We start from the raw sequence: 25,091 nt of genomic DNA, 5'->3' as shown, positions 1-25,091 counted from the left end.
CTTAGTAAGCTATACATCATCCCTGCTTCTCTCAATAAAGCAAACGGCAGAGCATCCCAAGTCCCTTCAGACCTCCCCCACCAAGTGCTACAGAAAGCACAGAAACTATCCAGCTTTGCCCACAACCTCAACTCCTTGGTAGGGACAGAAACGTCTGAGGGGCAAGTCAAGTGGCAGGTAACTGGTAGGGAATCGGCCTTTTGAAAGATGTGATGTGGCATCAACGTGGATCTGGCTAAATTTCTGGTTAACCTCCAGGCTCTCTGCCTGGCCCCATCCTCCATGTTCTCTCTAGAGTAAGGCAAAAAGGAGAGTCCAAAATGAAAGGAGGCAGAGGAAGAGACAATTCAGACTAGAGAACTAAATTCAACTAAGAATACCTGCTTATTTCCCCAGACCACAGAATGCCCTGCAGGGCAAAAAGGAATGAAGATGACAACATCCTTCACATCCAAATGCTGAGGTAATTCTCAGAAATTGTTTCGAGGAGAGAGATGGAAAATAGGACAGTAATCACTACCTTTGAGAACGAAGTTCCTAAATATAATGAGTAGCACTCAACTCCCGATTATCTTTGCACATTGAGGACAAAGGCATTCACAGGAAAGGAAAAATAGTGGACACATCCAGGGACCCGAGGGTGTCAACACCACTCCCATCTCAGTTCCCTGGGATGCACATGTGGATTACCATAAGTGCTGAGTGAAAATTCTAGGGAGTGCCTGCCCATCTTGGTTCAGGTCTGTCTGCTTCATGACTACAGAAGCCCTTTGACATGTGGAATCACCCACACCCTTCTTCCCTTCCCACTCGCAGCTAATAACAGGACTCTGAGACCCTCATATATAATGTCCCCAAGGCCCATTGATAGTCTCTTGGGAAAAGTATATGTCTTCATGCTGGGAGATGAAACAAAGGAAAGAGCAGAGTATTGCCAGTACCGTGCCCCAGGCAGCATCTTCAATGAGCCCAATTTTATATTAATATATATATATATATTTGTGTGTGTGTGTGTATAAGCAGACATTAAAAATACTAGTAAGAATTACTCTAAAATGATCATGCATGGTGGCTTACACCTGTAATCCCAGCAATTTGGGAGGCCAAGGCAGGTGGATCACTTGAGGTCAGGAGTTCAAGATGAGCCTGGCCAATATGGTGAAACCCCATCTCTATTAACAACACAAAAATCAGCTGGGTGTGGCATCTGTAATCTCAGCTACGTAGGAGGCTGAGGCAGGAGAATTGCTTGAACCCAAGAGGCAGAGGTTGCAATGAGCTGAGATCGTGCCACTGCATTCTATCCTGGGTGACAGAGCAAGACTCTAAAAAAAAAAAAAAAAAGAAAAAAATCTCTCTAAAATGTCAATACTGGTTACTCTCAGTGATCTTAATTCTCTTTACATTTTTCTGAATTTTCCAATTTTTTTTATGATAAAAGGTTTCTTTTTTTTTTTTAATAATTAGGGGAAAACATTACTTTAAAAAAAAATAATGGCTATAATTCACCCAGAGATGAAAGTGGAATATAACAGATGAGGTCATTTATGTAGTACAATGTTTGAAAGTATATAGAAAAAAAAGAGTGCAGAGACAAAAACGTCACTTCCTCTTCTCTATAGCCCATTGTTGCTACTTACCTGTAGAATTCCCAGGCCTCTGTTTATCTATTTCTAGGAGTCCCTGTAAGTTATTATATTATTATTTTTTAAGTTCTTAAGTGATACGGTTTGGCTCTGCGTCCCCATCCAAATCTTACTTTGAATTGTAATCCCCAGAATCCCCATGCATCAGGGGCAGGACTAGGTGGAGGTAATCGGATCATGGGGGCAGTTTCCCTCATGCTGCTCTCGTGATAGTGAGTGAGTTCTCATGAGATCTGATACTTTTATAAGCATCTAACATTTCCTCTGTTGGCACTCATTCTCTCTCCTGCTGCCCTGTGAAGAGGTACCTTCTGCCATGATTGTAAGTTTCCTGAGGCGTTCTCAGCCATACAGAACTGTGAGTTAATTAAACCTCTTTATAAACTGCCCAGTCTCAGGGAGTTCTTTATAGCAGCAAGAAAGGACTAATATAGTAACTGGTACCAGTAGAGTGGGGTACTGCTATAAATATACCCAAAATGTGGAAGCGACTTTGGAACTGGGAAACAGGCAGAGGTTGGAACAGTTTGGAGGGCTCAGAGGAAGACAGGAAGATGTGGGAAAGTTTAGAACTTCCTGGACATTATTGAATGGTTTTGACCAACATGCTGATAGTGACATGAAGAATGAAGTCCAGGCTGAGGTGGTCTCAGATGGAGATGAGAAGCTTATTGGGAACTGGAATAGAAAGGTCACTCTTGCTATGTTTTAGTAAAGAGACTGGAAGTATTTTGCCCCTGCCCTAGAGATCTGTGGAACTTTAACCTTGAGAGAGATGATCTGAAATTGGAACTTGTATTTAAAGGGGAAGCAGAGCATAAAAGATGAGAAAATCTGCAGCCTGACAACGTGATGGAAAACAAAAACCCATTTTCTGGGGAAAAAATGCAAGATGTCTGCAGAAATTTGCATAAGAAACAAGGAGCAGAATGTTAATCACCAAGACAATGGGAAAAATGTCTCCAGGGCATGTCAGAGACCTTCAGGGCAGCCCCTCCCATCACAGGCCCAGAGTGCTAGGAGGAAAAAATGGTTTTGTGGCCCCTGCCTATCCAGCTCCAGCCATGGCTAAAATGGGCCAACGTACAGCTCAGGTCATTGCTTCAAAGGGTGCAAGCCCCAAGCCCTGGTGGCTTACATGTGGTATTGGCTCTGTGAGTGCACAGTTGAAAAGAATTGAAGTTTGGGAAGCTCCACCTAGATTTCAGAGGATGTATGGAAATGCCTGGATGTCCAGGCAGAGGTTGCTACAGGGGTAGAGCCCTCAGGGAGAACCTCTGCTAGGGCAGTGAGGAGCAGAAATGTGGGGTCTGAGCCTCCACACAGAGTACCCACTGGGGCACTGCCTAGTGGAGCTGTGAGAAGAGGGCCACCATCAACCAGACCACAGAATGGTAGCTCCACTGACAGTTTGCACTCTGCACCTGCACAGACACTCAACACCAGTCTGCGAAAGCAGCCAGGAGGGGGGCTGCACCCTGCAAAGTCACAGGGGCAGAGCTGCCCAAAGCATGGGAGCTTACCTCTTGCATCAGCATGACCTGGATGTGAGACATGGAGTCAAAGGAGATCATTTTGGAACTTTAAGGTTCAATGACTGCTCTATTAGATTTCAGACTTACATGGGGCCTGTAGCCCCTTTGTTTTGGCCAATTTCTCCCCTGTGGAATGGGTGTATTTACCTAATGCCTGTACCCCCATTGTGTCTAGGAAGTAAATGACTTGCTTTTGATTTTACAGGCTCATAGGCGGAAGGGACTTGCCTTGTCTCAGATGAAATTTTGGAATTGGACTTTTGGGTTAATGCTAGAATGAGTTAAGACTGTGGGGGACTGTTGGAAGGGCATGATTCTGTTTTGAAATGTGAGGATATGAGATTTGGGAGGGACCAGGTGGAAAATGGTATGGTCTGGCTGTTTGTCCCCACCCAAATCTCACGATGAATTGTAATTCCCATAATCCTTATGTGTCAATGACAGGACCAGGTGGAGGATAACTGGATCACGGGGGCCGTTTCCCCCATGCTGCTCTCATGATAGTGAGTGAGTCTCATGAGATCTGATGGTTTTATAAGCATCTGGCATTTCTCCTTCTTGCACTCATTCTCTCTCCTGCTGCCCTGTGAAGAGGTGCCTTCTGCCATGATTGTAAGTTTCCTGAGGCCTCCTGAATCATGCTGAACTGTGAGTCACTTAAACCTCTTTTCTTTATAATTACCTAGTCTTGGGTATCTAATCATAGCAGCATGAGAATGAACTAATACATTAAGTTTAAACTATGGCTTTAAACTTCTATACCATCAAAGCTTTTCACCTGAGCTGCCAATAAATGGCAAAATGACTAAATCTAATTTTCATGTTATTTTGTTTTCTTTTCTTTTGACACAGATATTGACAGGTAGTAAACCACTAGCTGAATGAGATAATTATAAAACTATTAACATCTGAATAATTGTGAAGTTAAATATATGATTTTTACATCATGAAAAAGATGAAAATTTTAAGTATCAGTGAGTTTCTTAAAGTTAAAATCAAATTACAGATAAGTAACAAGCAATGGAGAATTTCCTTGTCTAGAATAGTGTGTGGGTCTCATATTCAAGATGCTTCAATTACTTCACCCTTCACCACAGAACAGTGTATGATTTCAAGTCCCTCTAGAACAGGAAATATCCCAATCAACCCAAATTATCAGGTGGTAATAAAGTCCATAAAGCTTTTTATTCCTTCTTTTTGACATATTTTCACTATATGATTAAACTATACAACATATACAGAACACCAATTTGTTATGTTCTGGCTCTACTTATTTGCCACGATCCGTTTAATGCTTGAGATTATTTCTCACACTGCTCCCATGTTTGAAGGCTGTTGTTCTCTAAAGGATGACATTAGTGAAAGAGATATTGCTGCTTACACATGGTAAAAATAAGTTATACAAGACACAAGACTGTCAAAGAGGACCATCTGGCATTTTCTTTGATGTATCTGTCCTGAGGTGGAATAAATAATAGATTCAGAATTTGAAGACCAATATTTAAAACATAGCCTCACATTTTGGTAAACAATTACACTTGTTCACTTAACTTACTTTTTTCACCTTTACTTACTTTTTAAAAATGGGAGTTAGGTTGATTTGGAGGGTTGAAGGAAGATGGTGGGATAGAATACCCTACCCACTGTGCCCCTGACAGGAAAACCAAATTTGACAACTATCTACACACAAAAAAGCACCTTCATAAGAAACAAAAATCAGCTGGGCACAGTGGCTCATGCCCGTAATCCTAGCACTTTTGAAGTATGAGGCAGGAGAATTGCTCGGGCCAGGGAATTCAAGACCACCCTGGGCAACATGGCGAAACCCCATGTCCACTAAAAATACAAAAATTAGCTGGGCAAGGTGGCACATTCAAATGAGATCATATCAAGTTAAAAGTTTCTGCATAGCAAAGGAAACAATCAGCAAAATGAAGAGACAACTCACAGAATGGAAGAATACATTTGCACACTACCAATCTGACAAGAGATTAATAACCAGAATATATAAGGAGCTCAAACAACTCTATAGGAAAATATCTAATCATCTGATTACAAAATGGGCAAAAGATATGAATAGACATTTCTCAAAAGAATATACACAATTGGCAAACAAGTTTCTGAAAAGATGCTTAACATCACTGATCATCAGAGAAATGCAAATCAAAACTACAACAGGATATCATCTCACACCTGTTAAAATTACTTTTATCCAAAAGACAGGCTAACAAATGCTGGTAAGGATGTGGAGAAAAGGGAACTCTCATACACTGTTGGTGGGAATGTAAATTAGTACAACCATATGAAGAAGAGTTTGGAGATTCCTCAAAAAACAAGAAATAGAACTACCGGCTAGGAACAGTGGCTTACAGCTGTAATCCCAGCACTTCGGGAGGCCGAGGCAGGTGGATCACTTGAGGTCAGGAGTTCAAGAACTACCACACAATCCAGCAATCTCACTCCTAGGTAGGTACCCAAAAGAAAGGAAATCAGTATATCAAAGAGATATCTGCACTCCCATGTTTATTGCAAAACTATTCACAAGAGCCAAGATTTGGAAGCAACCTAAGCGTCCATCAACAGATGAATGAATAAAGAAAATGTGGTACATATACACAACGGACTACTTGTTAGCCATAAAACTCAATGAGATCTTGTCATTTGCAACAACATGGGTGGAACTGGAGGACATTATGTTAAGTGAAATAAGCCAGGCACAGAAAGACAAACTTCACATGTTCTCACTTATTTGTGGGATCTAAACATTAAAACAACTGAATTCATGGAGACAGAGAGTAGAAAGATGGTTACCAAAGGTTAGGAAGAGTAGTGGAGGGATGGGGGAAGTGGGGATGACTAATGAATAAAAAAAAAAGAAAGAATAAATAGATCTAATATTTGCTAGCACAACAGGATGACTATAGTAAAAAGTAATTTAGTTGTACATTTAAAAATAACTACAACAGTATAAGTGGATTGTTTGTAACACAAAGCATAAATGCTTGAGGTGATAGATACCACATTTGCCCTGATGTGACTGTTATGCATTGTATGCCTGTATCAAAATATCTCATGTGACCCATAAATATATATACCTACTATGTGTCCATAAAAATTAAGAATAAATAAAATGAGAATTGCAAGTATCTGAAAAAGGCAAGTGTTTGTGAAAACATTGTCATCTACCTGGGGCTCTATGCCCTTAAAAATTCTATCCATACCATTTAGATAGCCTGGAGCAGCTGGTTGGAGCTGGAGTTAATGAGGTAAGGTGTGGGAATAAACAGGAAGGGTTTCCTCCACTCAGGGACCAAGGCTATGAAACATTCCTTCCTTATCTTAGTTGAGTATATTTTCCAAGGAAGACTCTTCTGGAGCATTCTCAGTGGGAGTCAATCCTTAAGTTAGGAGAGAGGCAGAGCTTGGCCAGAGGGCTCAATCTACCAGCAGAACCCTTTGCCATGTTACTACTTTGGTACGCGGTGTACAGAGTGGATGAGTGCCAGTTGAAATGAAACTGGGAACAGGTACAGGGTGGGAAAGCAGTGCTCAGCCAGGGACATTCTGGGCCTCAGGCTTGATTCAGTGTGTACCAAGGAATGCCAAAGGCAGATCTTGTTCCTACTGTGCCATTCTGACCAAAGAGGCCCTGACCAAAAGGACAACCATCTAGTCTCAAAAGAAAGAGATGGTATCCTCCCGACAATCAGCCTCTAAAACTGCAGCACTACTTCTTGTGGAGGTAAGGAAAGCTGCCACTAAGAATGTACATAAGGGTCTTTAGAGATAGAACAGTGTCTCCCCATCTGTGTTCTGCAAACATTAATCCCATAAAATGCCCTAGAAAAAGTCTCCCTGCTATCAAGTACATTTGGGAAATAATGTTTACTATATTCCTCAACTAGGAGGATCACACTACCCCTTAAGCACATGCAAGGGGCTGACAAGTCATGCCACTTAAAAACATCTAACTTCCTTTAACCAACCTTATTAAAAGAGGTTAACATTATTTAGTGGTTAAGAATAGGGGTTCTGGAGCCAGGCCTTGTACCTCATGTTCCTCAACTTATCAGCATTGTGAGCTTGGGCATGTTGTGCTCCTGTGGCTCAGTTTCTGCACCTGTAAAATGGAAATAATAATATACCTTCCTCATGGAGGTGTCATGAAAATGAAATGAGCTACTAAGTACAAATCATTGAGAACAGTACCTGGAAAACAGAAAGAACTAAAAAAAAAAATTAGCTATTATAATTTATATTATTATTATCTGATTATTAATATCTTTTTTTTTTGAGACAGGGTCTGACGCTGTCATCCAAGCCACAGTGCAGTGGCGCAATCATGGCTTCAGTAGCAGGATTGACCTCCAGGGCTCGAGAAATCCTCCTACTTCCGCCTTCTGATTAGCTGGAGCTACAGGCATATGCCAGCACACCTGTTAATTTTTTAATTTTTTACATAGATGGCATCTCATTATGTTGCCCAGGGTGGACCAGAACTCCTGGGCTCAAGTGATCCTCCTGCTTTGGCCCCCAAAGTGCTGGTATTACGAGTGTGAGCTACTTTGGCCAGAGAAATGCTAAGTATAGAGAAATCCCCTCTCTTCCCAAAGAGAAGTCAACATACTCTCTGTAGCAGAAAAAACACAACTAAGAAATCAGCATTTCTGTCTCCAATATCAGCTTAACCTTCTTGGGTATGTGTTTCCTTATCTATAAAAATAAGATTATTAGACTTATTATTCCTTCTAGCTGCAACAGGCCAGGATTCTAGGAAAAATACATAGTTGCCATTAAAACCAGCAGCTCTTGCCCAGTCCTGGTTCCAACCTGGTTGCTTTTAAGGTTCTACCTTGCAGACATCTTACCCAGATTTAAAGCTGCCATTGCAGGACTTCAGGTTAAGAGCTGGTTGTTGCCCAGCAAGATGAGTATGGAAATGGCCTTGTGCCACCTAACCCCAGAGTTCTGAGCACACACAGTGAAATAAACTAGCAATGGCAATGACGTCAACAGGCTGCAACTTGCCTGCTCCAGAGGACCCATCTGCACCTCTAATGCCAACTGCCTTGGTTTCTGGCACAAAAGCTTGGGCATCATTCCCATATTCCCTACTGTGGTACTGTGGTCTCCAGTAACCAGAGAGTCCCATCCTATATATTGATTATTTTGCTTATCTGAGTCTTGCCAGCTCTTTCTAAGGGCTGAACTCTTCTTTGAGTTTTTCTCATTTGTACCAAACACCAGGTTGCAGTTTCAATGTGGATACCCATCTGTGCTCAACTTTGTTGACATGTCTTAAATCCAGACCTTATCTGTTGAGTCTAGTACTGCCCCAGCAGAGAAAGGGCTGCTGCTTCTGCCCTGAGTGTGTACTGTACATACCTCCGTGTAACCCAGCTCAGTCTTTTAGATTTCTAGAATGTCACATGGCTGTGTCCATCTGCATTTTAACTGTGCCTTCACCCAGCCATCTGGCCAGTCATCCAGTATTTATTAACTTCTTCCTACATCCAGGCACTATACTAAGTTCTGTTGGCACAATATTGAAAAAAAATAGACATTCCCCCATTCATTCATTCAACACCTATTTTAGTAGAGGAAAAAGACAAACAAATAAATGAACAAGATCAAAGAGTGGGAAGTGCTCTGAAGAAAATTAAACAAGGTAAGGTTACAGAGTAATGGTGATGTGAAGAAGGGGGGTCGGGTTGGGCCTCTCCTCAGAGGGGATACCTGAACTGAGACCTGAACAACAAGAAGCAGCTGGCCATGCAAAGACCTGGTGCAGGGTATTCTCCCAGTAGCAGAGAAAACAGCCAGTACACAGATCCTACAGCCAGAACCAGCTCATAATAAGGACAGGGAGATAGGGCCAGTGTGCCTGGAGCCGAGTGACAGTGAGAGAGCCAGAGATGAGGTCAGAAAGGGAGGCAGGGCCAAGATGTTCCTTGGCTTATTGGCCAAGATAAGGAGTTTGGATTTTATTTTCATTGCAACAGGATGCCACGGAAGAATTTTAAGCAGGAAGTGACTTGATAAGGAATGGTAAGTCCATCCATCTTCTTGGGACCACTGCAACAACTTAGTATATGCTTAGCAATATGTCAGTGAATCTCAATCAAATCCTACATTTTGTTGGCTTATAATCACATTAGAAATAGTAAGGTACTGTAACAGAGTAGAAGCTATAATTGTGACAAAACCACCAAAAGAGATCCCTGTTGGCCTGAGAGAAATGTTACAGTGTAATTTAAGAAGTTAGAATTTCATATCATGTTGTTTAAATTAATAAGATAAACTCTTCTTCTGGAGATTCAGCAGTGATAACAGCTCAAGCAGGAGCACCAAGTGAATCCTAAAATGACAGCTTTACAGAAAAAGAAGCACTGCTCACAGTGACTCAGCCAGAAAATAAGAGAATTGGAAATGTAAAGCAAACTTTAACAAGTGCCATTCTGCTATTTTATAGCTCTTGCCAATATCGCTCTTAAAAAATGTGCATGAAAGTGAGTTCCCAATTTAAAAAAATAAATCCTAAACGCAGGCAAAATTAGAAGCCCCATTCCTTGCCATTATAATACATGATGAAGTGGGTGGTACAAAGATGAAAAAGCAGAGCATCTTTCTAATCCTGACACACACTTTCCCCATTTTCACTGATCCTTCATCTGGGAGTGAGGACCTGCCTAGGGAAGATGATTCTTGGTATGTTCCTTATAAGAATACACCTTTCCAGGGGTGACAGCAGGGACCAAACTAGCTCATAAGATTCTGCCAAGTTTCTCTCTATCTGTGATACTGGGAAAGCATGTGTGTTTCTGACAATAATATTCAGAAAAGGGACTAAAACCATATGAAGTACAATCACCAATAGAAAAGGGTATTGAGTAATTAACATTCAGACCACTCTAAGAGCTCCTCTAATTAAAGGTGCTAAGACCACACTAATGCCACCAATTGCAGGCCAGGCTTCATGCACCTGTGCTTCCATGAGATTGAGATGACATCCTTAAAGGGGGCAAGGCCTCCTGGGTCTCACAGGGAAGAACTATAGATTGGTCTTCCTCTCAAACCTCCCATATTTGGTTTAGATTACTCTTATACCTTTAATTTCTTTAAGACTTGTGTTGAGGCTATTTTGTAATAAAATTACTCTTAAGTTAAATCAGACATGGATGACTGTCCTATTTCCCCCAGTATGCCATAAAATCCTTTAAGTCAGTCATTTCTCTTGCTGCTCACTCACCCATGGCATGCAAATTTCAAACAGTACATGAGGGAAGGAGTGAAATAAAAAATTGTTTTTCAGCTTCACTCCTCAAAGATACAACTGTTAAGTTTCTTGTCTCTTCCTCCATGAACGTTTGTAGGCATATACAAACTTTTGCATTATTCAATCCCATGAGCAGAACTTAATGAAATATAGATATACAGAATTTTAAATCATATCTGGTTTAAGGCAGTATATGAATAAATAACATAAATATAAACTACTGCAAAATAAGGGGAGGCTGTGGACATTCCAAGGCAGATCTAATAACCTGCCTCCACCCACCACTCACACCTGCTCCACCTCCAGGACCTTAGTGGGCACTGCAGTTGGTGGCAGATGGAGTAACCCCAGTGAGTGAGTCCAGTTTGGTCTCTGACCCACTGAGTGTTTCCTGGACAACTCATTGCTCCAGATCTCAATTTCCTCTCCTACAAAAAATGAGAAGATGTTATTTAAGGTCCCTTTGAGACACCAGGATTGGAGTTGACCAACAGACAGCAAAAACAAACAGGCATGCTAAGGCCAAAGACTGTACTCTATGAGTGCCTGAGGCTCAGAAAGAGGAAGAGCATCATAGAGACAATCCATGTAACAGATTTCCAAGAGGAGAAGAATGTAAATAAGATTGGAGCAGCTTTTTTTCTCTCTATTTCTTGAGACATGATTCATAGGAAAATCCACATCTTGTTTTACCATATAACAGAGGTACCAAGCAATATACAATGCTCCTGAAGTTTTCTTACGATACATTAAAAACCCAGAAGTAGAAAAAACCCATGTTAATCTCTCAGCAACGTACGTTGTATTACCACTAGCACCAGAGGGCTTGTGAGTATTTTCCCATTGCCAAGAGTCGCAGATATGTGCAATTACATGTAGTAGTTACAGGGCCACAACTTAAGCCACAAGTTAACATTTAATTCTCATTTGCCACCTCATCTGACAATTAGCTGACTGTGAGGGAGGTTGGGGGGTCTTCCTGCTGGTCATCTTGCTGGCCAGTCTACATTTGCAAAAATGAGTTAGACTAGAACAAATAAATATCAAGGGCAGTAGGGAAGTGATAAGGGAGAGGGCTAAGGAGACAGAGGTAAATGGCTCAGAAAGTAGAACACCTTTAAACAGACCAATCCTGTTAAACATCCATTTGGCAATTTGACTTCAGGCTAATAGCAGCAAACCCACTAATAATGATCAAGATTCCTGGGTCTCCTGCAAACTTGGGAGAAGGGAGGTGGCATTCCCAAGTGTCTGCCAGATCTTCTGGCCATTTCCTAGAGGGAAGATGGGAGCTGGAGAACAAAGCCTGGAGTTATAGAGCTGTGAGTTCTGCCACAACTAGACAATGACCTAGTCAATTCTGAGCCTCTATTTGTTCATTTATTTAAAAAGAGATAGACAAAGACGGGATGTGGCGGTTCATGCCAGTAATCCCAGCAGTTTGAAAGGCTGAGGCAGTTGGATTGCCAGAGCTCCGGAGTTCAAGACCAACCTGGGCAACACAGTGAAACCCTGTCTCTACTAAAAATACAAAAAATTAGCCAGGTGCGGTGGCATGCACCTGTAGTCCCAGCTACTCGGGAGGCTGAGGAATGAGAATCGCTTAAACCTGGGAGACAGAGGCTGCAGTGAGCCGAGACTGTACCACTTTACTCCAGCTTGGGCAACAGAGCGAGTCTCTGCCTCCAAAAAACAAACAAAAAACATATAGATAAAGCAATACATGCATTATGCTTATTGCTACGATTTGAAACTGGGGAATTCCACGGGCTATCTCCTGTGAAAGAGAGGATCCTTGAAAAATAATTCTAAGTAAAACTGAGAAATCACAGCCTAGAAAAGAAGCCATTGCTCACCTGAAAGGAATTCATATGGCGAAGGGATGAAGGCAGATTGGCATTACTCCTTGATAATATCAACAGCAGCTCCAAGCAGGTTGAAGAGGGCAGGGTTAGCGGGTGGACGCTGATGTCACTTTCCCACAAGCTGACAAGTCTGGAACACATCAACACATTAACTTTCAAAAACGCATTATCATAATTATTTTAAAATTTGAAATGAAAGAAGAAAATTCAATTGTGGGAGAAAAAGGCAAAGCACAAAAACTAGAAATAAACTATATTAAAAATTCACAGAGAACATGTCCAAGACATTTTGATGGTGTTGTTGATATAAAGCAGATGGATCAGGCAATTTTTCAGGCCATCATTTCATACTCTGAAGTATGCAGTCACAGGAAATGCTGTCTTAGTTGTGTGGGACCCGCTGGGGAAGGGGTGGCAGAGACTAACGGCTAACACACTGAATGCTCCCTACATTCTATGCCCTATTCTACATGTAATATCTTGTTTACCTCTCAGCAACCTAAGAGAAGGAACTATTGTCATCCCCATTCTACAGCTATGAAACTGGTTTTCTGAGTCGGATAGGCCCTTATGGAACATTTAGCTCAGTGATTTTCAAACTTTTAAAAAGTGACAGAATCCTTTTGTCAAAAAAAAAAAAAAAAAATCTTGTAACAGCCCCAACTTACAATACAAATAAAAGTGAAGCTGCTCTGTCTGAAGGGGAAAGGTTGGCAGGAGGCCTCCCTTCATCTTCCAGAGTGGCCCTTGAAGCATCTCTGCTATATCCTGCGGAACCTATTTGAAAATCCTTTCATTTTAGAGATCAGGAAACCAAGGGCTAGAGAAGTAAAAGGATGTGTTTGAGATGAGGCAATGTGTAGAAAGAGATATGGCTGGGTCTAGAATCCTGGCTTCCTGGCTCCTCATCTAGTGCTTACAGTAAAGGGAAACATCAAAAAATAATTATGAGAAAATAAAGTAGTAAGAATAGCATGAGTTTTAGGTTTTCAACTTTTCTATTTACTTATTTCCTATCTGATCTGTGACCAAAGTGTCTCTTATCACTAAATTTAAAGATATATGTATATAATATTTATATTTGTTTATATAAATATATATGTATTTTTTGCCACTTCTATAAACTTCTTTCTGAAAAGCAATCTTTAACTAAATCAGTGGTGAATAATGGAAACTTGGAGAGAATCAGTGGTTCGGGGCATGATGGATTTTAAACATTTTACAGAACAAGTCATGGCAAATGGTTTAGATGTTTTATCAATCAGGTTACTTATTATGCTAACAGATTTCTGATGTGGGGTAATGGAGTTCACTCTCCTTTGAAGCACTGGCCAACTAGTTGGACTGGAATAAGACACTGGTCCAGTTTTAGTGTAGAGGAGAACAGATCACCTCCATTGCCCTTTTAGCTCTTAGTAGGCTCTTCAGCTGGATCTGGGAGCCAAACTGACACCAGGCAGATTAACAAGAGAAAAGTCTACAAATTTTATTAGTTTTACATGTACACGGGGATCTTTACAAGCAAGTGAAGTCCAAAGAAGTAGCCAAAGCAAGATGCTTTTATACATTTTTAGGCACAGAGTGATAAGTATGAGAAACATAACAGGACAAGGAAAATCTGGCTAGAGGAAGTAAATTTTTCAGGGCAGTCACTGGAGATATATGGTGTGGGGTGTGTAAAACAGATGGAAGATAAGGTAAATATATTTATTCAGATCCATTGCAGCCTCCAATTCCAAGTCTCTGGTGATAAGCGCTGTTTTCTCACCTTTGTATCGAGAGGGTGCTCTTCCCAGAGGAATCTTGATTGCTTGCTGCATGCAGGAAAGGACAAACCTTGCCCTTTAATTTTTTTTTTTTTTTAGAAAAATCAAAAATTTTAATCTTTATATATAATATGTCAAGACCCCTACTTGTTTGTAAAAAGTTCCCCACCCCCCTCAAAATTTGTAGAGCATAGTAAGTCTTGGCCTAAACTGCCCTGATTTGTAAAATATCTTCCTCTGTGCACTTTTCCCTTCAGCCAGAGGCTCTTTGCTGATCCGCTCACAACAGAAGCAGCTTGGCTTTCCTCTGGGAGTACCTACCACCAGCCTGCAAACCTAGAGTGTACTCTCCACCCCTGGGTCACAGAACTTCATTCTCTCCTGCTCTGTAACCCGAGGACCTTACAGCCTCTGAGGCCTAACACCCAAGCTCTTCCTTGCAGAAGAGCTGAGATGCTAAGGAGACCATCTGCAGCATCATAATAAGCCCTTGGGATTTGTTGAGCTCCCACATGGCTTTCTTCAACCACCTGGCCCACTTTCTTCAACCACATTCCACTTCGGAATGCGTGTCTTTAAGGCACCAAGTGATCTTTGAATCCAGTGATCCAAGTTCCTATTTCAGTGGGACCTCCAAAAAAAGGATTGACTATGCTTCTAATGTAATGCCTGCCTTTTACACACCAGTTATGTGTTAGTGACTGCTGGATGCCAGTCCACACCCCTTCAAGCACCTCACAGTCCCAAACGGGGTGCTCCTACAGGTCCCAGGGTCCCATTAGTGGAAGAAAGGCAGCTCCAGAAAGTCTTCATCTAGCCTTCCTGACAGGAAGTAGTTAATCCTCTGGGAAATAGGCTTGCAGTCTTGGGAAGAAAAGAGTTGTTCCTCCTTGGGGATATACATCATCATCTTGGCAATTTCATTCAGTGTCTCTTCTGTATACAGAAGCTCCTAGCTCAGGAAGGCATCCCGTCCACATAGCCTCATGAAATTCCAATTTCTCCAAAGTTTTCACCTCTAAACAATCAATATACCAATCTGACATATTTTGGGATGGCATGTCCTTCACTCCTTCATAGGCAAAGGCACATTTAAGTGTCTTTTCTGTGTTTAAAAAATCATCTTATATTGATTGACTGGCTCTGCTATTCTTTTTGCTTTTGCTCATTATATAACATTTTCGACATTTCTCTTGAATGAAAATTAAAACATTGCTGTCTTTTCCGTAATTCAAACTTAGTACTAGTGCAGTGGCTCTAAGCTCACTCTCCACCCACACTCCTTCCTCATGCTCTCCATAATCCACTGTTGACTTACATATACAGTTAACTGGGCCTGGAAGGCAGTTATCCTTGCTGCCGAATTTCTGTTCATCTTTTGAGACCCACTTACGTATCATTTTCTTAGAGATATTGTCCTGCTTCCTTTATAAGAACTTGCCTAATACCATACTTACATCACTTACATACTAGTAAGGCATTTGTAAGTGATATAAGTATGGTATTAGGCAAGTTTTTAATAAAACAAATGCCTTACTAGTATTCTTATTTGGGATATGTCTATGTCTCTAATTCTTTCTAGATCAGATATGAGTGATTTCCTCTAACTTTCTCATCTTATTTGGAAATAAAGATTTAAAAATTGCCTCAATGTTGCTTTTCTGCAGACACAGTCAGGTATTAACCTCTTACTGGCTAAAAGAAATAGCTTTTTAATTTTCCCCAACATTTGTTATGTTCAATAAAACAACTCAAGTTTTCAGAATTTATACCCCTGACCCCAACTCCTGCCACCCACAATAGGGTTCACTGAAGCCTATTCTGAATTTTTTTAAAAGTATGGTGAAAAGGTTTTTGCATTTTCTGAATTGAATCTCTTGCCCTGGATTGTGAATGTTCCTTGGGAACTCATCAGTGAATCTCTAAGACCTATTCCAGGCCCATCATGCTTTGGACCTTCCTGAAATGAGGTAAACACTGTAGCCTGGACCATGGCCTGCCAGGGTAGAAAGCATCTCCAGACAGTCACTTTTTCATCATTTTCCATTCCTCTTTGGGCAGTAACATATTTGCAAGAGAAAGGGAAAATGGTAAATTATGCAAATAAATATTTTGAAGACACAGTTACTTAGTTAACTACGGCTATAACATGGTTGCCTTTAATTTTTACAAAATTACTTCAGTTTTGTAAGCCTAAGGCCTTAGATTTCTTCTGACTATCACTTATCCTATGGCTAACACATCCAGACACCAGGTCAGGCACTTTAGTTATATTTGCTGTCTCTAATCCTAAAGCAGCCCTGAATGGTATGCATCATTCATCCCATTTTAAAGACAGGAAACCAAAGGTCAGAGAAGTTAAGTGATTGTCCAACATCATGCAATTAGCAAGTAGTGGGACCAGGATTCAGTCAGGTCAGCCTGAATGCAAAGCCTGTGCTATTCGCACCACACCACAATGACTGCTGAGGACACTGTATATATTATCCTCTCCAAGCAAACCATAAGTAGGACTTTAATAACTGAATCTGCAAGTGCCTACTTCTTCTGCAAGATAACCCTTTGGCTTGCAAAATATAGTTGAGTATTTTGACCTTTTTTTAAGAAGTTATTTGGTGGATCACCTGAGGTTGGTAGTTCGAGACCAGCCTGATCAACATGGAGAAACCCCGTCTCTACTAAAAACACAAAAAATTAGCTGGGTGTGGTGGCAGTGTGCACCTGTAATCCCAGCTACTTGGGAGGCTGAGGCAGGAGAATTGCTGGAACCCAGGAGGCAGAGGTTGCGGTGAGCCAAGATTGTGCCATTGCTCTCCAGCCTGGGCAACAAGAGTGAAACTCCATCTCAAAAAAACAAACAAAAAAGTTGCTAATTTATTGTGTGTGTGTGTGTGTGTGTGTTTGTGTGTGTGTGTGTGTGTATTTACTTCAAAACTTGACTAGGAAAGGTAGTAAAATAGACATTGAAAAATACTCATGTTAGAGTAAGTGAAAATAACCATGTGATGAGAAAAAAAGATGAAGAGGCAATACACTCACGGTTGTTTCCACTACAGGAAAATAATAATCTGGTTTTTACATTTTCTTCTTTACCCTTTTATTTTCCAAGTTTTATTTTTGTAATCAGAAACAAGTTAACATTATGCTGTTGATGTGATTTCTGATTCAGACAAAGGAAATTTTAAGTGCTGCCTTAAAGTTTCAATATGCTGCTAAATGGCTATGGTACGATCTATCAAAAATGGACACTTAAATAGAAATAAAAATACATTGGCACTGCCTTGTCACTCACCAGCGAGTGATCATGGAAAAGCACTCTGGAGCCTAGTTTCCTCACAGGACCTTTGAGTCAGGTACACAACCTGTCCAATGCATCAAACTATCAAAATTTATACAGAAGGACATTGTTACAGTAATGATAACCACAGTCACAAAAAAGATACAATTAGTTATCAAGTTAGTTACCAATGTCTCTACACAGACATTTGCATGGTATGTAAATCCAACACTGGCATTTTAAACTTAATCCTTAAAATATTCTGTGATTTAACAATTTTTATTCCCATTGAAGCACATGAAGGAAACGAGCATTATCTTGATCACAGACCCAATAAATGATAGGGAAAAAAATCTCAAGCATGATCTTTACCATCTAAATCCTATTCTTTTTAATACTCCATGAACAAGGCAAAAGTATATTAAGCATTATTTAATTCCACCCAAAGAGATTAAAAACCCCAAAGGCAAATTATAGGGTACGTTCTAGATATCTCAAAACACTTCATCTTAAAATAATTTGAACAATCTTATTTTTGAAATTAGACAAACTAGCTGGGTCTAATATGGCTCAAATTCCTAATGTTCATCCTGCTATTTCTATTCCCACAGTATGTTTTTCATGAGTCTCAGGACTTATTTCTAATGTTTCAATCACATAAAATATTACTTTAATCACAGGAAGCATTCATACATATGAACAAAGGAAGTAATAAATAAAAAATGAAATTAGTTGTTTAGGAGAGTAAGAACTACAGGTAACTTTCCCTCAAAACTTCAGGTAAAGTTTTCATCTTTTTTTTTTTTTTTTTTAATTTAGGGAGAAAGAAATAAAGAAAAGAGAACAAAATGGAAAGAGGAAGAAATGACTTAGCATACTGAATCTATATGGTATATCCTAAAACAATCACCAAACTCATTATGTGGAATTTAGGACATACGTTGACAAAGCCAGAGGTGTCACTTGCAACCCTACCCATGACTCACATATTATATTAGTCTTGGTTCTCTAGAGAAACAGAACTAATAAGATAGACAGATATATAGAGAAGTTTATTAAGGAGTATTAACTCACACAATCACAAGATCCCACAATAGGCTGTTTGCAAGTTGAGGAGCAAGGAAAACAGTCCCAGTCCCAAAGTTAAAGAACTGGGAGTTCAGTGTTTGAGAACAGGAAGCATCCAGCATGGGAGAAGGATGTAAGCTGGGAGGCTAAGTCAATCTAGCCTTTTCATGTTTTTCTGCCTGCTTTATATCCTGGCTGAGCTGACAGTTGATTAGATGGTGCCCACCCAGATGAAGGGTGGGTCTGCCTTTCCCAGCCCACTAACTCAAATGTTAATATCCTTTGGCAACATCCTCACAGACACATCCACACCCCAGGATCAATACTTTGCATCCTTCAACCCAATTGAGTTGACATTCAGTATCAACTGACATTAAATATCAATACAAATGTCTGTTGATACAAGCATTTTAACAACCATAGGGCAGAATCTGGAACATTTCTGGTATTTCCTACAAAGACATCACAGACTATTGGACCTAAATCAGTAATTATCCACTATAAGTCAATAAGAAAGATACTTCAAAAGGAACAATGAACAAAACATCAATTGAAACTTACTTCTGTGATTTTTAAAGTACTGAGAGAGGAAAAGCTTTCCTAGGAGATCAGAACTGTCAGTCAGACGACCTTAGTCTAACTGACCAAAATACAAGTAGAGGACACACCATCCTTATTTCTAAACTTTTGCCTTGTCAAAATTCCCTAGAGAAGCAACTATGGCCTATCTATTTTCAAAGAGGCATTGAGAAGGGGAAAAAAGGTCACTTTCTATCACTTCTAACAAAAATAGTGAAATTGAGAATGAATCAAACCAATCAATATCAAGAAAAGAACCTAAGTAAATAGAAAGGTGATACAGTCTTCTAGGAAACATGGAGGTCGTTTAATCTAACACAGGTTAAAATGACAAACAGAAATGATATAACAACTCTATCCAAATTAAAATATTTAAAAGGAATCTAACATATTATTGTGTAGAGAAGAAAAAAATGGTATGTATAACAGAGTTCAAGATGAAAATATTTAACTTAAACCTCATTTCTCATATTTTAGTAGATAATTTGAACTCTTCAAACCTAGAAGAACCCAAGAAAGCAAAGAGCATATTAAAGATATTGAAATATTATGTTGTTTATACCTGTACATTTTAGATGCTCAATTTTAAAGCTATACCAATGATACGTCCATCAATTTAAGCTCTCAAACTAGCAAAACAAGCAAATGACAACAACTTAGTGATAGAAATTTTATAAACATTCACCTATTTAATACATAACCAAAATTTTGAAATTCTTATAAGCCACTCTTAGGAATACAACGTTTTGAAACATCTAAATATATTGGAATGTCTGTTCTGATTAGCCATATTGACTGCATTATACTTAAAGTATTTCAAAAGCATTAATTAAATAAAAATAGACCCTGAAAAAAGGCACACACAAACGACTGTTTGTCAAAACAAAGTTCATTAAGTAATGAACAGTATCCACAAGAACATTTTTCTTTGAAAATGACAGAAGAAAAATTTGACCCTTTTAAATCACAAAAGGCAAAATTGGTCTTTAATTCTCTTTGAATTAGAGGGCTCTTGAGAGAATTCAAGTGCACAATTCCTAAATACCATGCCTTTCAAACTTTGCCCATATGACCTGTAAGTTTGTCAAGGCAAATCTCCCACACATCAAAAAGCATGGGGAAAATGGTTCTCATTTAAATAAGACACCAATAAGGCAGTCTCAAAATTAAATGTATTACTTCATGCCAAAAAAATAAGAAATTTTGTCTTTTATAAATGCTTGTATCATTGAGAGACACCAGTCGCTGAGAACACAGAAATTAGACTGGGAACACTTTCATTAAAGAAGAGAACAGTGGCTCACGCCTGTAATCCCAGCACTTTGGGAGGTCGAGGCGGGTGGATCACCTGAGGTTGGGAGTTCAAGACCAGCCTGACCAACATGGAGAAACCCCATCTCTACTAAAAATACAAAAAATCAGCCAGGTATTGTGGCGCATGCCTGTAATCCCAGCTACTCGGGAGACTGAGGCAGGAGAATCACTAGAACCCGGGAGGCGGAGGTTGTGGTGAGCCGAGATAGTGCCATTGCTCTCCAGGCTGGACAACAAGAGCAAAACTCAATCTCAAAAAAAAAAAAAAAAAGAAGAAGAAGAAGATGAGAATCCACCCTACAAACAAGCCTGTCAGAAACTGCATAATTAGAAGTGATATCATTAAGAACATAATAATTAGGAGTCCATCTAAAGAGGCCAGCTACTTCTTCAGATTTTAAAAACTTTTCATTATGGAAAATTTCAAATACAATATGAAAATAAGAGAGAAAAGTGTAATGAACCCCATGTACCCAAGACCCAGTTTCAAGCCATTATTCTCACATGGCCAACTTTGTTTCATTTGTATCTCCACACGCTACCCACCAACCCATCTGAATTATTTTGGAAGAAATCCCAGACAACATATCATTCATTTCATGAGGAAATAATTCAGTATGTATTATTAAAGATAGATTTTTTAAAAAAGAATACCCACAATATAATTTATTACACTTTGAAAAAAGTAAAAATTCTTTCATATCAAGTCTGTAGTTAGTGCTCAAATATCTTCAACTGACTCATTAATTTTTTTTACAGTTTGAGTTTGGACTAAATAAGATCCATATATTGCAACTGACTAGTATGTCTTTTAAGGCATTTCTCATCTGTATGCCACATACTGTATGATTCCATTTATATAAAATGCTCAGAATAGGCAAATCCATAAAGATAGAAAGCAGATTAGGGGTTGTCAGGGGCTGGAAGGAGGAATGGGGAGTGATTGCTAGTGGGCAGAGTTTCATTTTAGGGTGACAGAAACATTCTGAAATTAGATAGTGATACTACCTTGTGAATATATTTAAAACCACTGAATTGTACCCTTTAAAAGAACAAATGTTATGGTATGTATATTATATTTAAATGTAACAGGCCGGGCGCGGTGGCTCAAGCCTGTAATCCCAGCACTTTGGGAGGCCGAGGAGGGCGGGTCACAAGGTCAGGAGATCGAGACCATCCTGGCTAACACGGTGAAACCCCGTCTCTACTAAAAAGTACAAAAAAAAAAAAAAAAAAAAAAACTAGCCGGGCGAGGTGGCGGGCGCCTGTAGTCCCAGCTACTCGGGAGGCTGAGGCAGGAGAATGGCGTGAACCCGGGAGGCGGAGCTTGCAGTGAGCTGAGATCCGGCCACTGCACTCCAGCTTGGGCGACAGAGGGAGACTCCGTCTCAAAAAAAAAAAAAAAAATGTAACAAAAAGAGAATCTGTGGAAAAATTAAATCAGCTCTAGGGATACCTATAGATCTATTTGGCTCTTTCTAATCAAGATAGATGAATGTTGAATGCACTGATTTAATTATGTAACAGTGAACTACTAGAACTAGTAAATATTGCCAACAGAAACTCAAACATATTATGGTTGCTATTGTAATTAATTCTAGAAAATTTTTACTTGCAAACAAAATGTGAGACAAATTGGCCTCTATACTATGTAGTTCACTACCTTAAAAATATTTTTTCATGCTTATTTCTATTTTATTAACCTTTTATTTCAATTCCCTGCCCCAAATGGAAAAATCAAGCCTCAAATGATTTACTCTGTCAAGCTGGCATCTGTTCTGCCTTGTCCTTAATTTTTTCCATTTTAAATATTTAAACCATTTCTTCCCACTTTTTATTCTGAGATAAGTGTAGAGTCACATGCATTTGTAAGAAATACAGAGATGCTGTCTATCCTTCACCCAGCTTCCCCCAATGGTAACATTTGGGATAACTACATCAACATTGATATAATTCACCAAACTTTTTTAAACCTCATGTTTAAATATGCATTCATTTGTGTGTGTCTCTGTGTATTTACTTCTAGGCAATTATTTCACATGTGCAGACTCATGTGACCACTTTAACACTGAACAGCCAACATACAAAACAGTTCCATTATGAGGATCTCTTAAGGTAACTCTTTAGAGGCACAACCACCTCCCTTCCCCGTCTCTTCCACTCCCTACCCACTGGCAGCCACTAATCTGTTCTTCATCTTTATAATTTTGTTATTTCAAGAATGTTACATAAGTAGAATCATATAATACGTAGTCTTTTTTTTTTTTTTTAAACTCACCACAATTCCCTCAGGATTCATCCAAGTAATTGTATCAACAGTTCATATTTTTTTTCTTTTTTAAAAAGAGATGGGGTCCTGCTCTGTCACCTAGGCTGGAGTGCAGTGGCGTGATCATAGCTCACTGCAGTTTTAAATTCCTGGGCTCAGGTGATCCTCCCACCTCAGCCTCCTGAGAAGCTGGTTCTAGAGACGTGCACTGTTACATCAGACTAAGTTTAAAAAAAAAAAAAAAAGTAAGAGATGGATCACTATAGTTTCGAGGCTAGTTTCAAACTCCTCCCGCCTCAGTCTCCAGAGTAGGTGCAATTACAGGCCACTCAACTCCATACCTAGCTTTCATTCCTTTTTATAGCTGAGTAAATTTCCATGGAATATAATCACAGTTGTTTATCCATTCATCTACTGAAGGACATTTGGGCTGATTTCAGTTTGGGGCTATTATAACAGCTACGAGCTGCTATGAACATCTGTGTATAGGTTTCAGGGTGAACATTAAGTTTTCATTTCTCCAGGATAAAAGCCCCCAAAATGCAATTGCTGGGTCATATGATAAGCACACGCTTAAAAAGTTCTTAATTTTGATGTAATCAAGCTTTTGTATTTTTGAAGCTTACCACTTTTTGTGTCCTGTTTAAGAAATATTTGCCAAATTCCATATTGTACTGCATTCTCCCCCTTTTAACCTCCCTCACCTCTCCCTACTTCCCCTGCCCCCCACTCCATCTCTCACTATCCACTGACCACTCTCTGACCTCAAATCAACTGCTCTGGGACTAATAATTCACTCTCTTTAATGGCTATATAACACATCAAGGTGTGTACGTCTAAAATACTATACTTTGGTTATCTTTTCTCCCAGTTTTCTTTCCCTGCTATGAACAATATTACAATAAGGTCCTTGCTTACATTTCTTTACATTCTGGTACTCTAATTTGTTTGGAATAGCATCTTAAGAGCAGTAATATCAGATTGATGTGTATATGCATTTTTTAAAGTTTAATAGATATTTCTGGAAAGTCTGCCAATTCACATTTCCACAACCAGTCATCAGAGTACTCTTTGCCCCATACTCCCACCAACAATGAACTAACAGTTGGGATTTTTAAAGTTTGATGGAAGTAAAATTATTTTGTGATATTCATCTGGTTTATATTTGCTTAATTTTAGTGAACTAGAGTTTCTTTTCATATATTTGTTGGCTGTTTGGATTTGCTGTGAATTGCATTTTAAAAATTTTATCTTATTTTCAATTTTGTTGAGTCATTTGCAGAGGTCCTTCATTGTACAACTTCAGGAATGCCATCAGTAGCCTTAATTATTAGGCCTTTTCTCATCAGTTTGTAAGCAATACTCAAAATCAAATTATAAATGGCAAAACATACAATTATCACAATTGAAATCAGGAAGTAGGAGTGGTCACTGTCATTGATTAACACTTTCTTGTAAAGGAGATGTTAAAATTAATCCCCTTTTCCCCTGGTGATATGACTGTTTTACTTAGAAAGTCTGAGAGACTGTGTTAACAACAAGAGAGAAGAAAATGTGCCCAAGATATTTATGTAAAAAGCAAGAATCTCTCTATTACATAGGGCAGGGGTGGGGGTGGGGGTAGGGTGGGGTGGGGCGGAAGTGAAGCCTAAAAATAGGAAAAACATTCCTCTTTTACAATAAGAACATCATTATAAAAACACTTAGAAAGAGGCCAGGTGCAGTGGCTCACAACTCTAATCCCAACACTTTGAGAGGCCAAGGTGGGCAGATTGCTTGAGCTCAGGAGTTTGAGACCAGCCTGGGCAACATAGTGAAACCCTGTCTTTACTAAAAATACAAAAAAGTAGACTGGCATTGTGGCACACGCCTGTGGGCTCAGCTACTTGGGAGGTTGAGGTAGGAGGATCCCTTGAACCCAGGGGGTGGAGGTTGCAGTGAGCCAAGATCGTCCCACTGCACTCCAGACCGAGTGACAGAGTGAGACCCTCTCTAAAAACAAAACAAAACAAACTTAGAAAATTTAACAAAAAAGACAAAGAGCTACAGAAATTAGACTATATAACCTTACTCAAGAACGTAAAACAAGACACGAAAAAATGGAAAGATATACTTCATCTCATAAAAATGTCAATGGTCCCAAAATTTATATTTTAATTTAATGTAATTTCAGTTAGAATCCCAAAGGGGTTGGTTTTCATCGGAACTGGATAAAATAATATTACTCACAAGAATAAATGTTTGAAAATGACCATGGTCATTTCAAAAAGAATGCCATAGGCATACTTGCTTTCCAGATCCAAAACATATAATAAAACTAATGTAATCAAGTCAACATGGTATTGATATAGAAGTAGACAAATAGATTCATGGAACAAAACACAAAATCCAAAAATAGACCCTAATGAAATGTAACATATTTCTATGGTGTTTACCCATGATATACTATCACAATTTGAGGACAGAAAAATTGATTATTTATTAAGGGTGATAGTT

At 39.4% G+C, this 25,091-nt stretch overlaps 1 protein-coding gene across 6 annotated transcripts in view; it reads right to left on the bottom strand.

The window, feature by feature from the left end:
- UBE3D (ubiquitin protein ligase E3D) overlaps positions 1–25,091 on the bottom strand; it is a 178,819-nt gene that overhangs the window by 49,373 nt on the left and 104,355 nt on the right. For 3 of the 6 annotated variants that reach the window (XM_033235565.1, XM_033235566.1, XM_033235564.1), the window contains 2 exons: positions 12,314–12,452; positions 7,233–7,301 (listed from right to left, as the gene is read on the bottom strand). In XM_033235565.1, the coding sequence (XP_033091456.1) occupies positions 7,251–7,301; positions 12,314–12,452 (190 nt within the window). In that variant the 3' untranslated portion in view covers positions 7,233–7,250. The remainder of the gene's footprint in view (positions 1–7,232; positions 7,302–12,313; positions 12,453–25,091) is intronic. The other 3 variants (XM_033235567.1, XM_033235563.1, XM_033235562.1) reach the window with 1 other exon arrangement.

Source organism: Trachypithecus francoisi, unplaced genomic scaffold (assembly GCF_009764315.1).
Source record: "Trachypithecus francoisi isolate TF-2019V2 unplaced genomic scaffold, Tfra_2.0 Lachesis_group15, whole genome shotgun sequence".
NCBI classification, from domain to species: Eukaryota; Metazoa; Chordata; class Mammalia; order Primates; family Cercopithecidae; genus Trachypithecus; species Trachypithecus francoisi.
The sequence above is the reverse complement of the archived record's forward strand: the minus strand, read 5'-3'. Positions and strand labels throughout refer to the sequence as shown.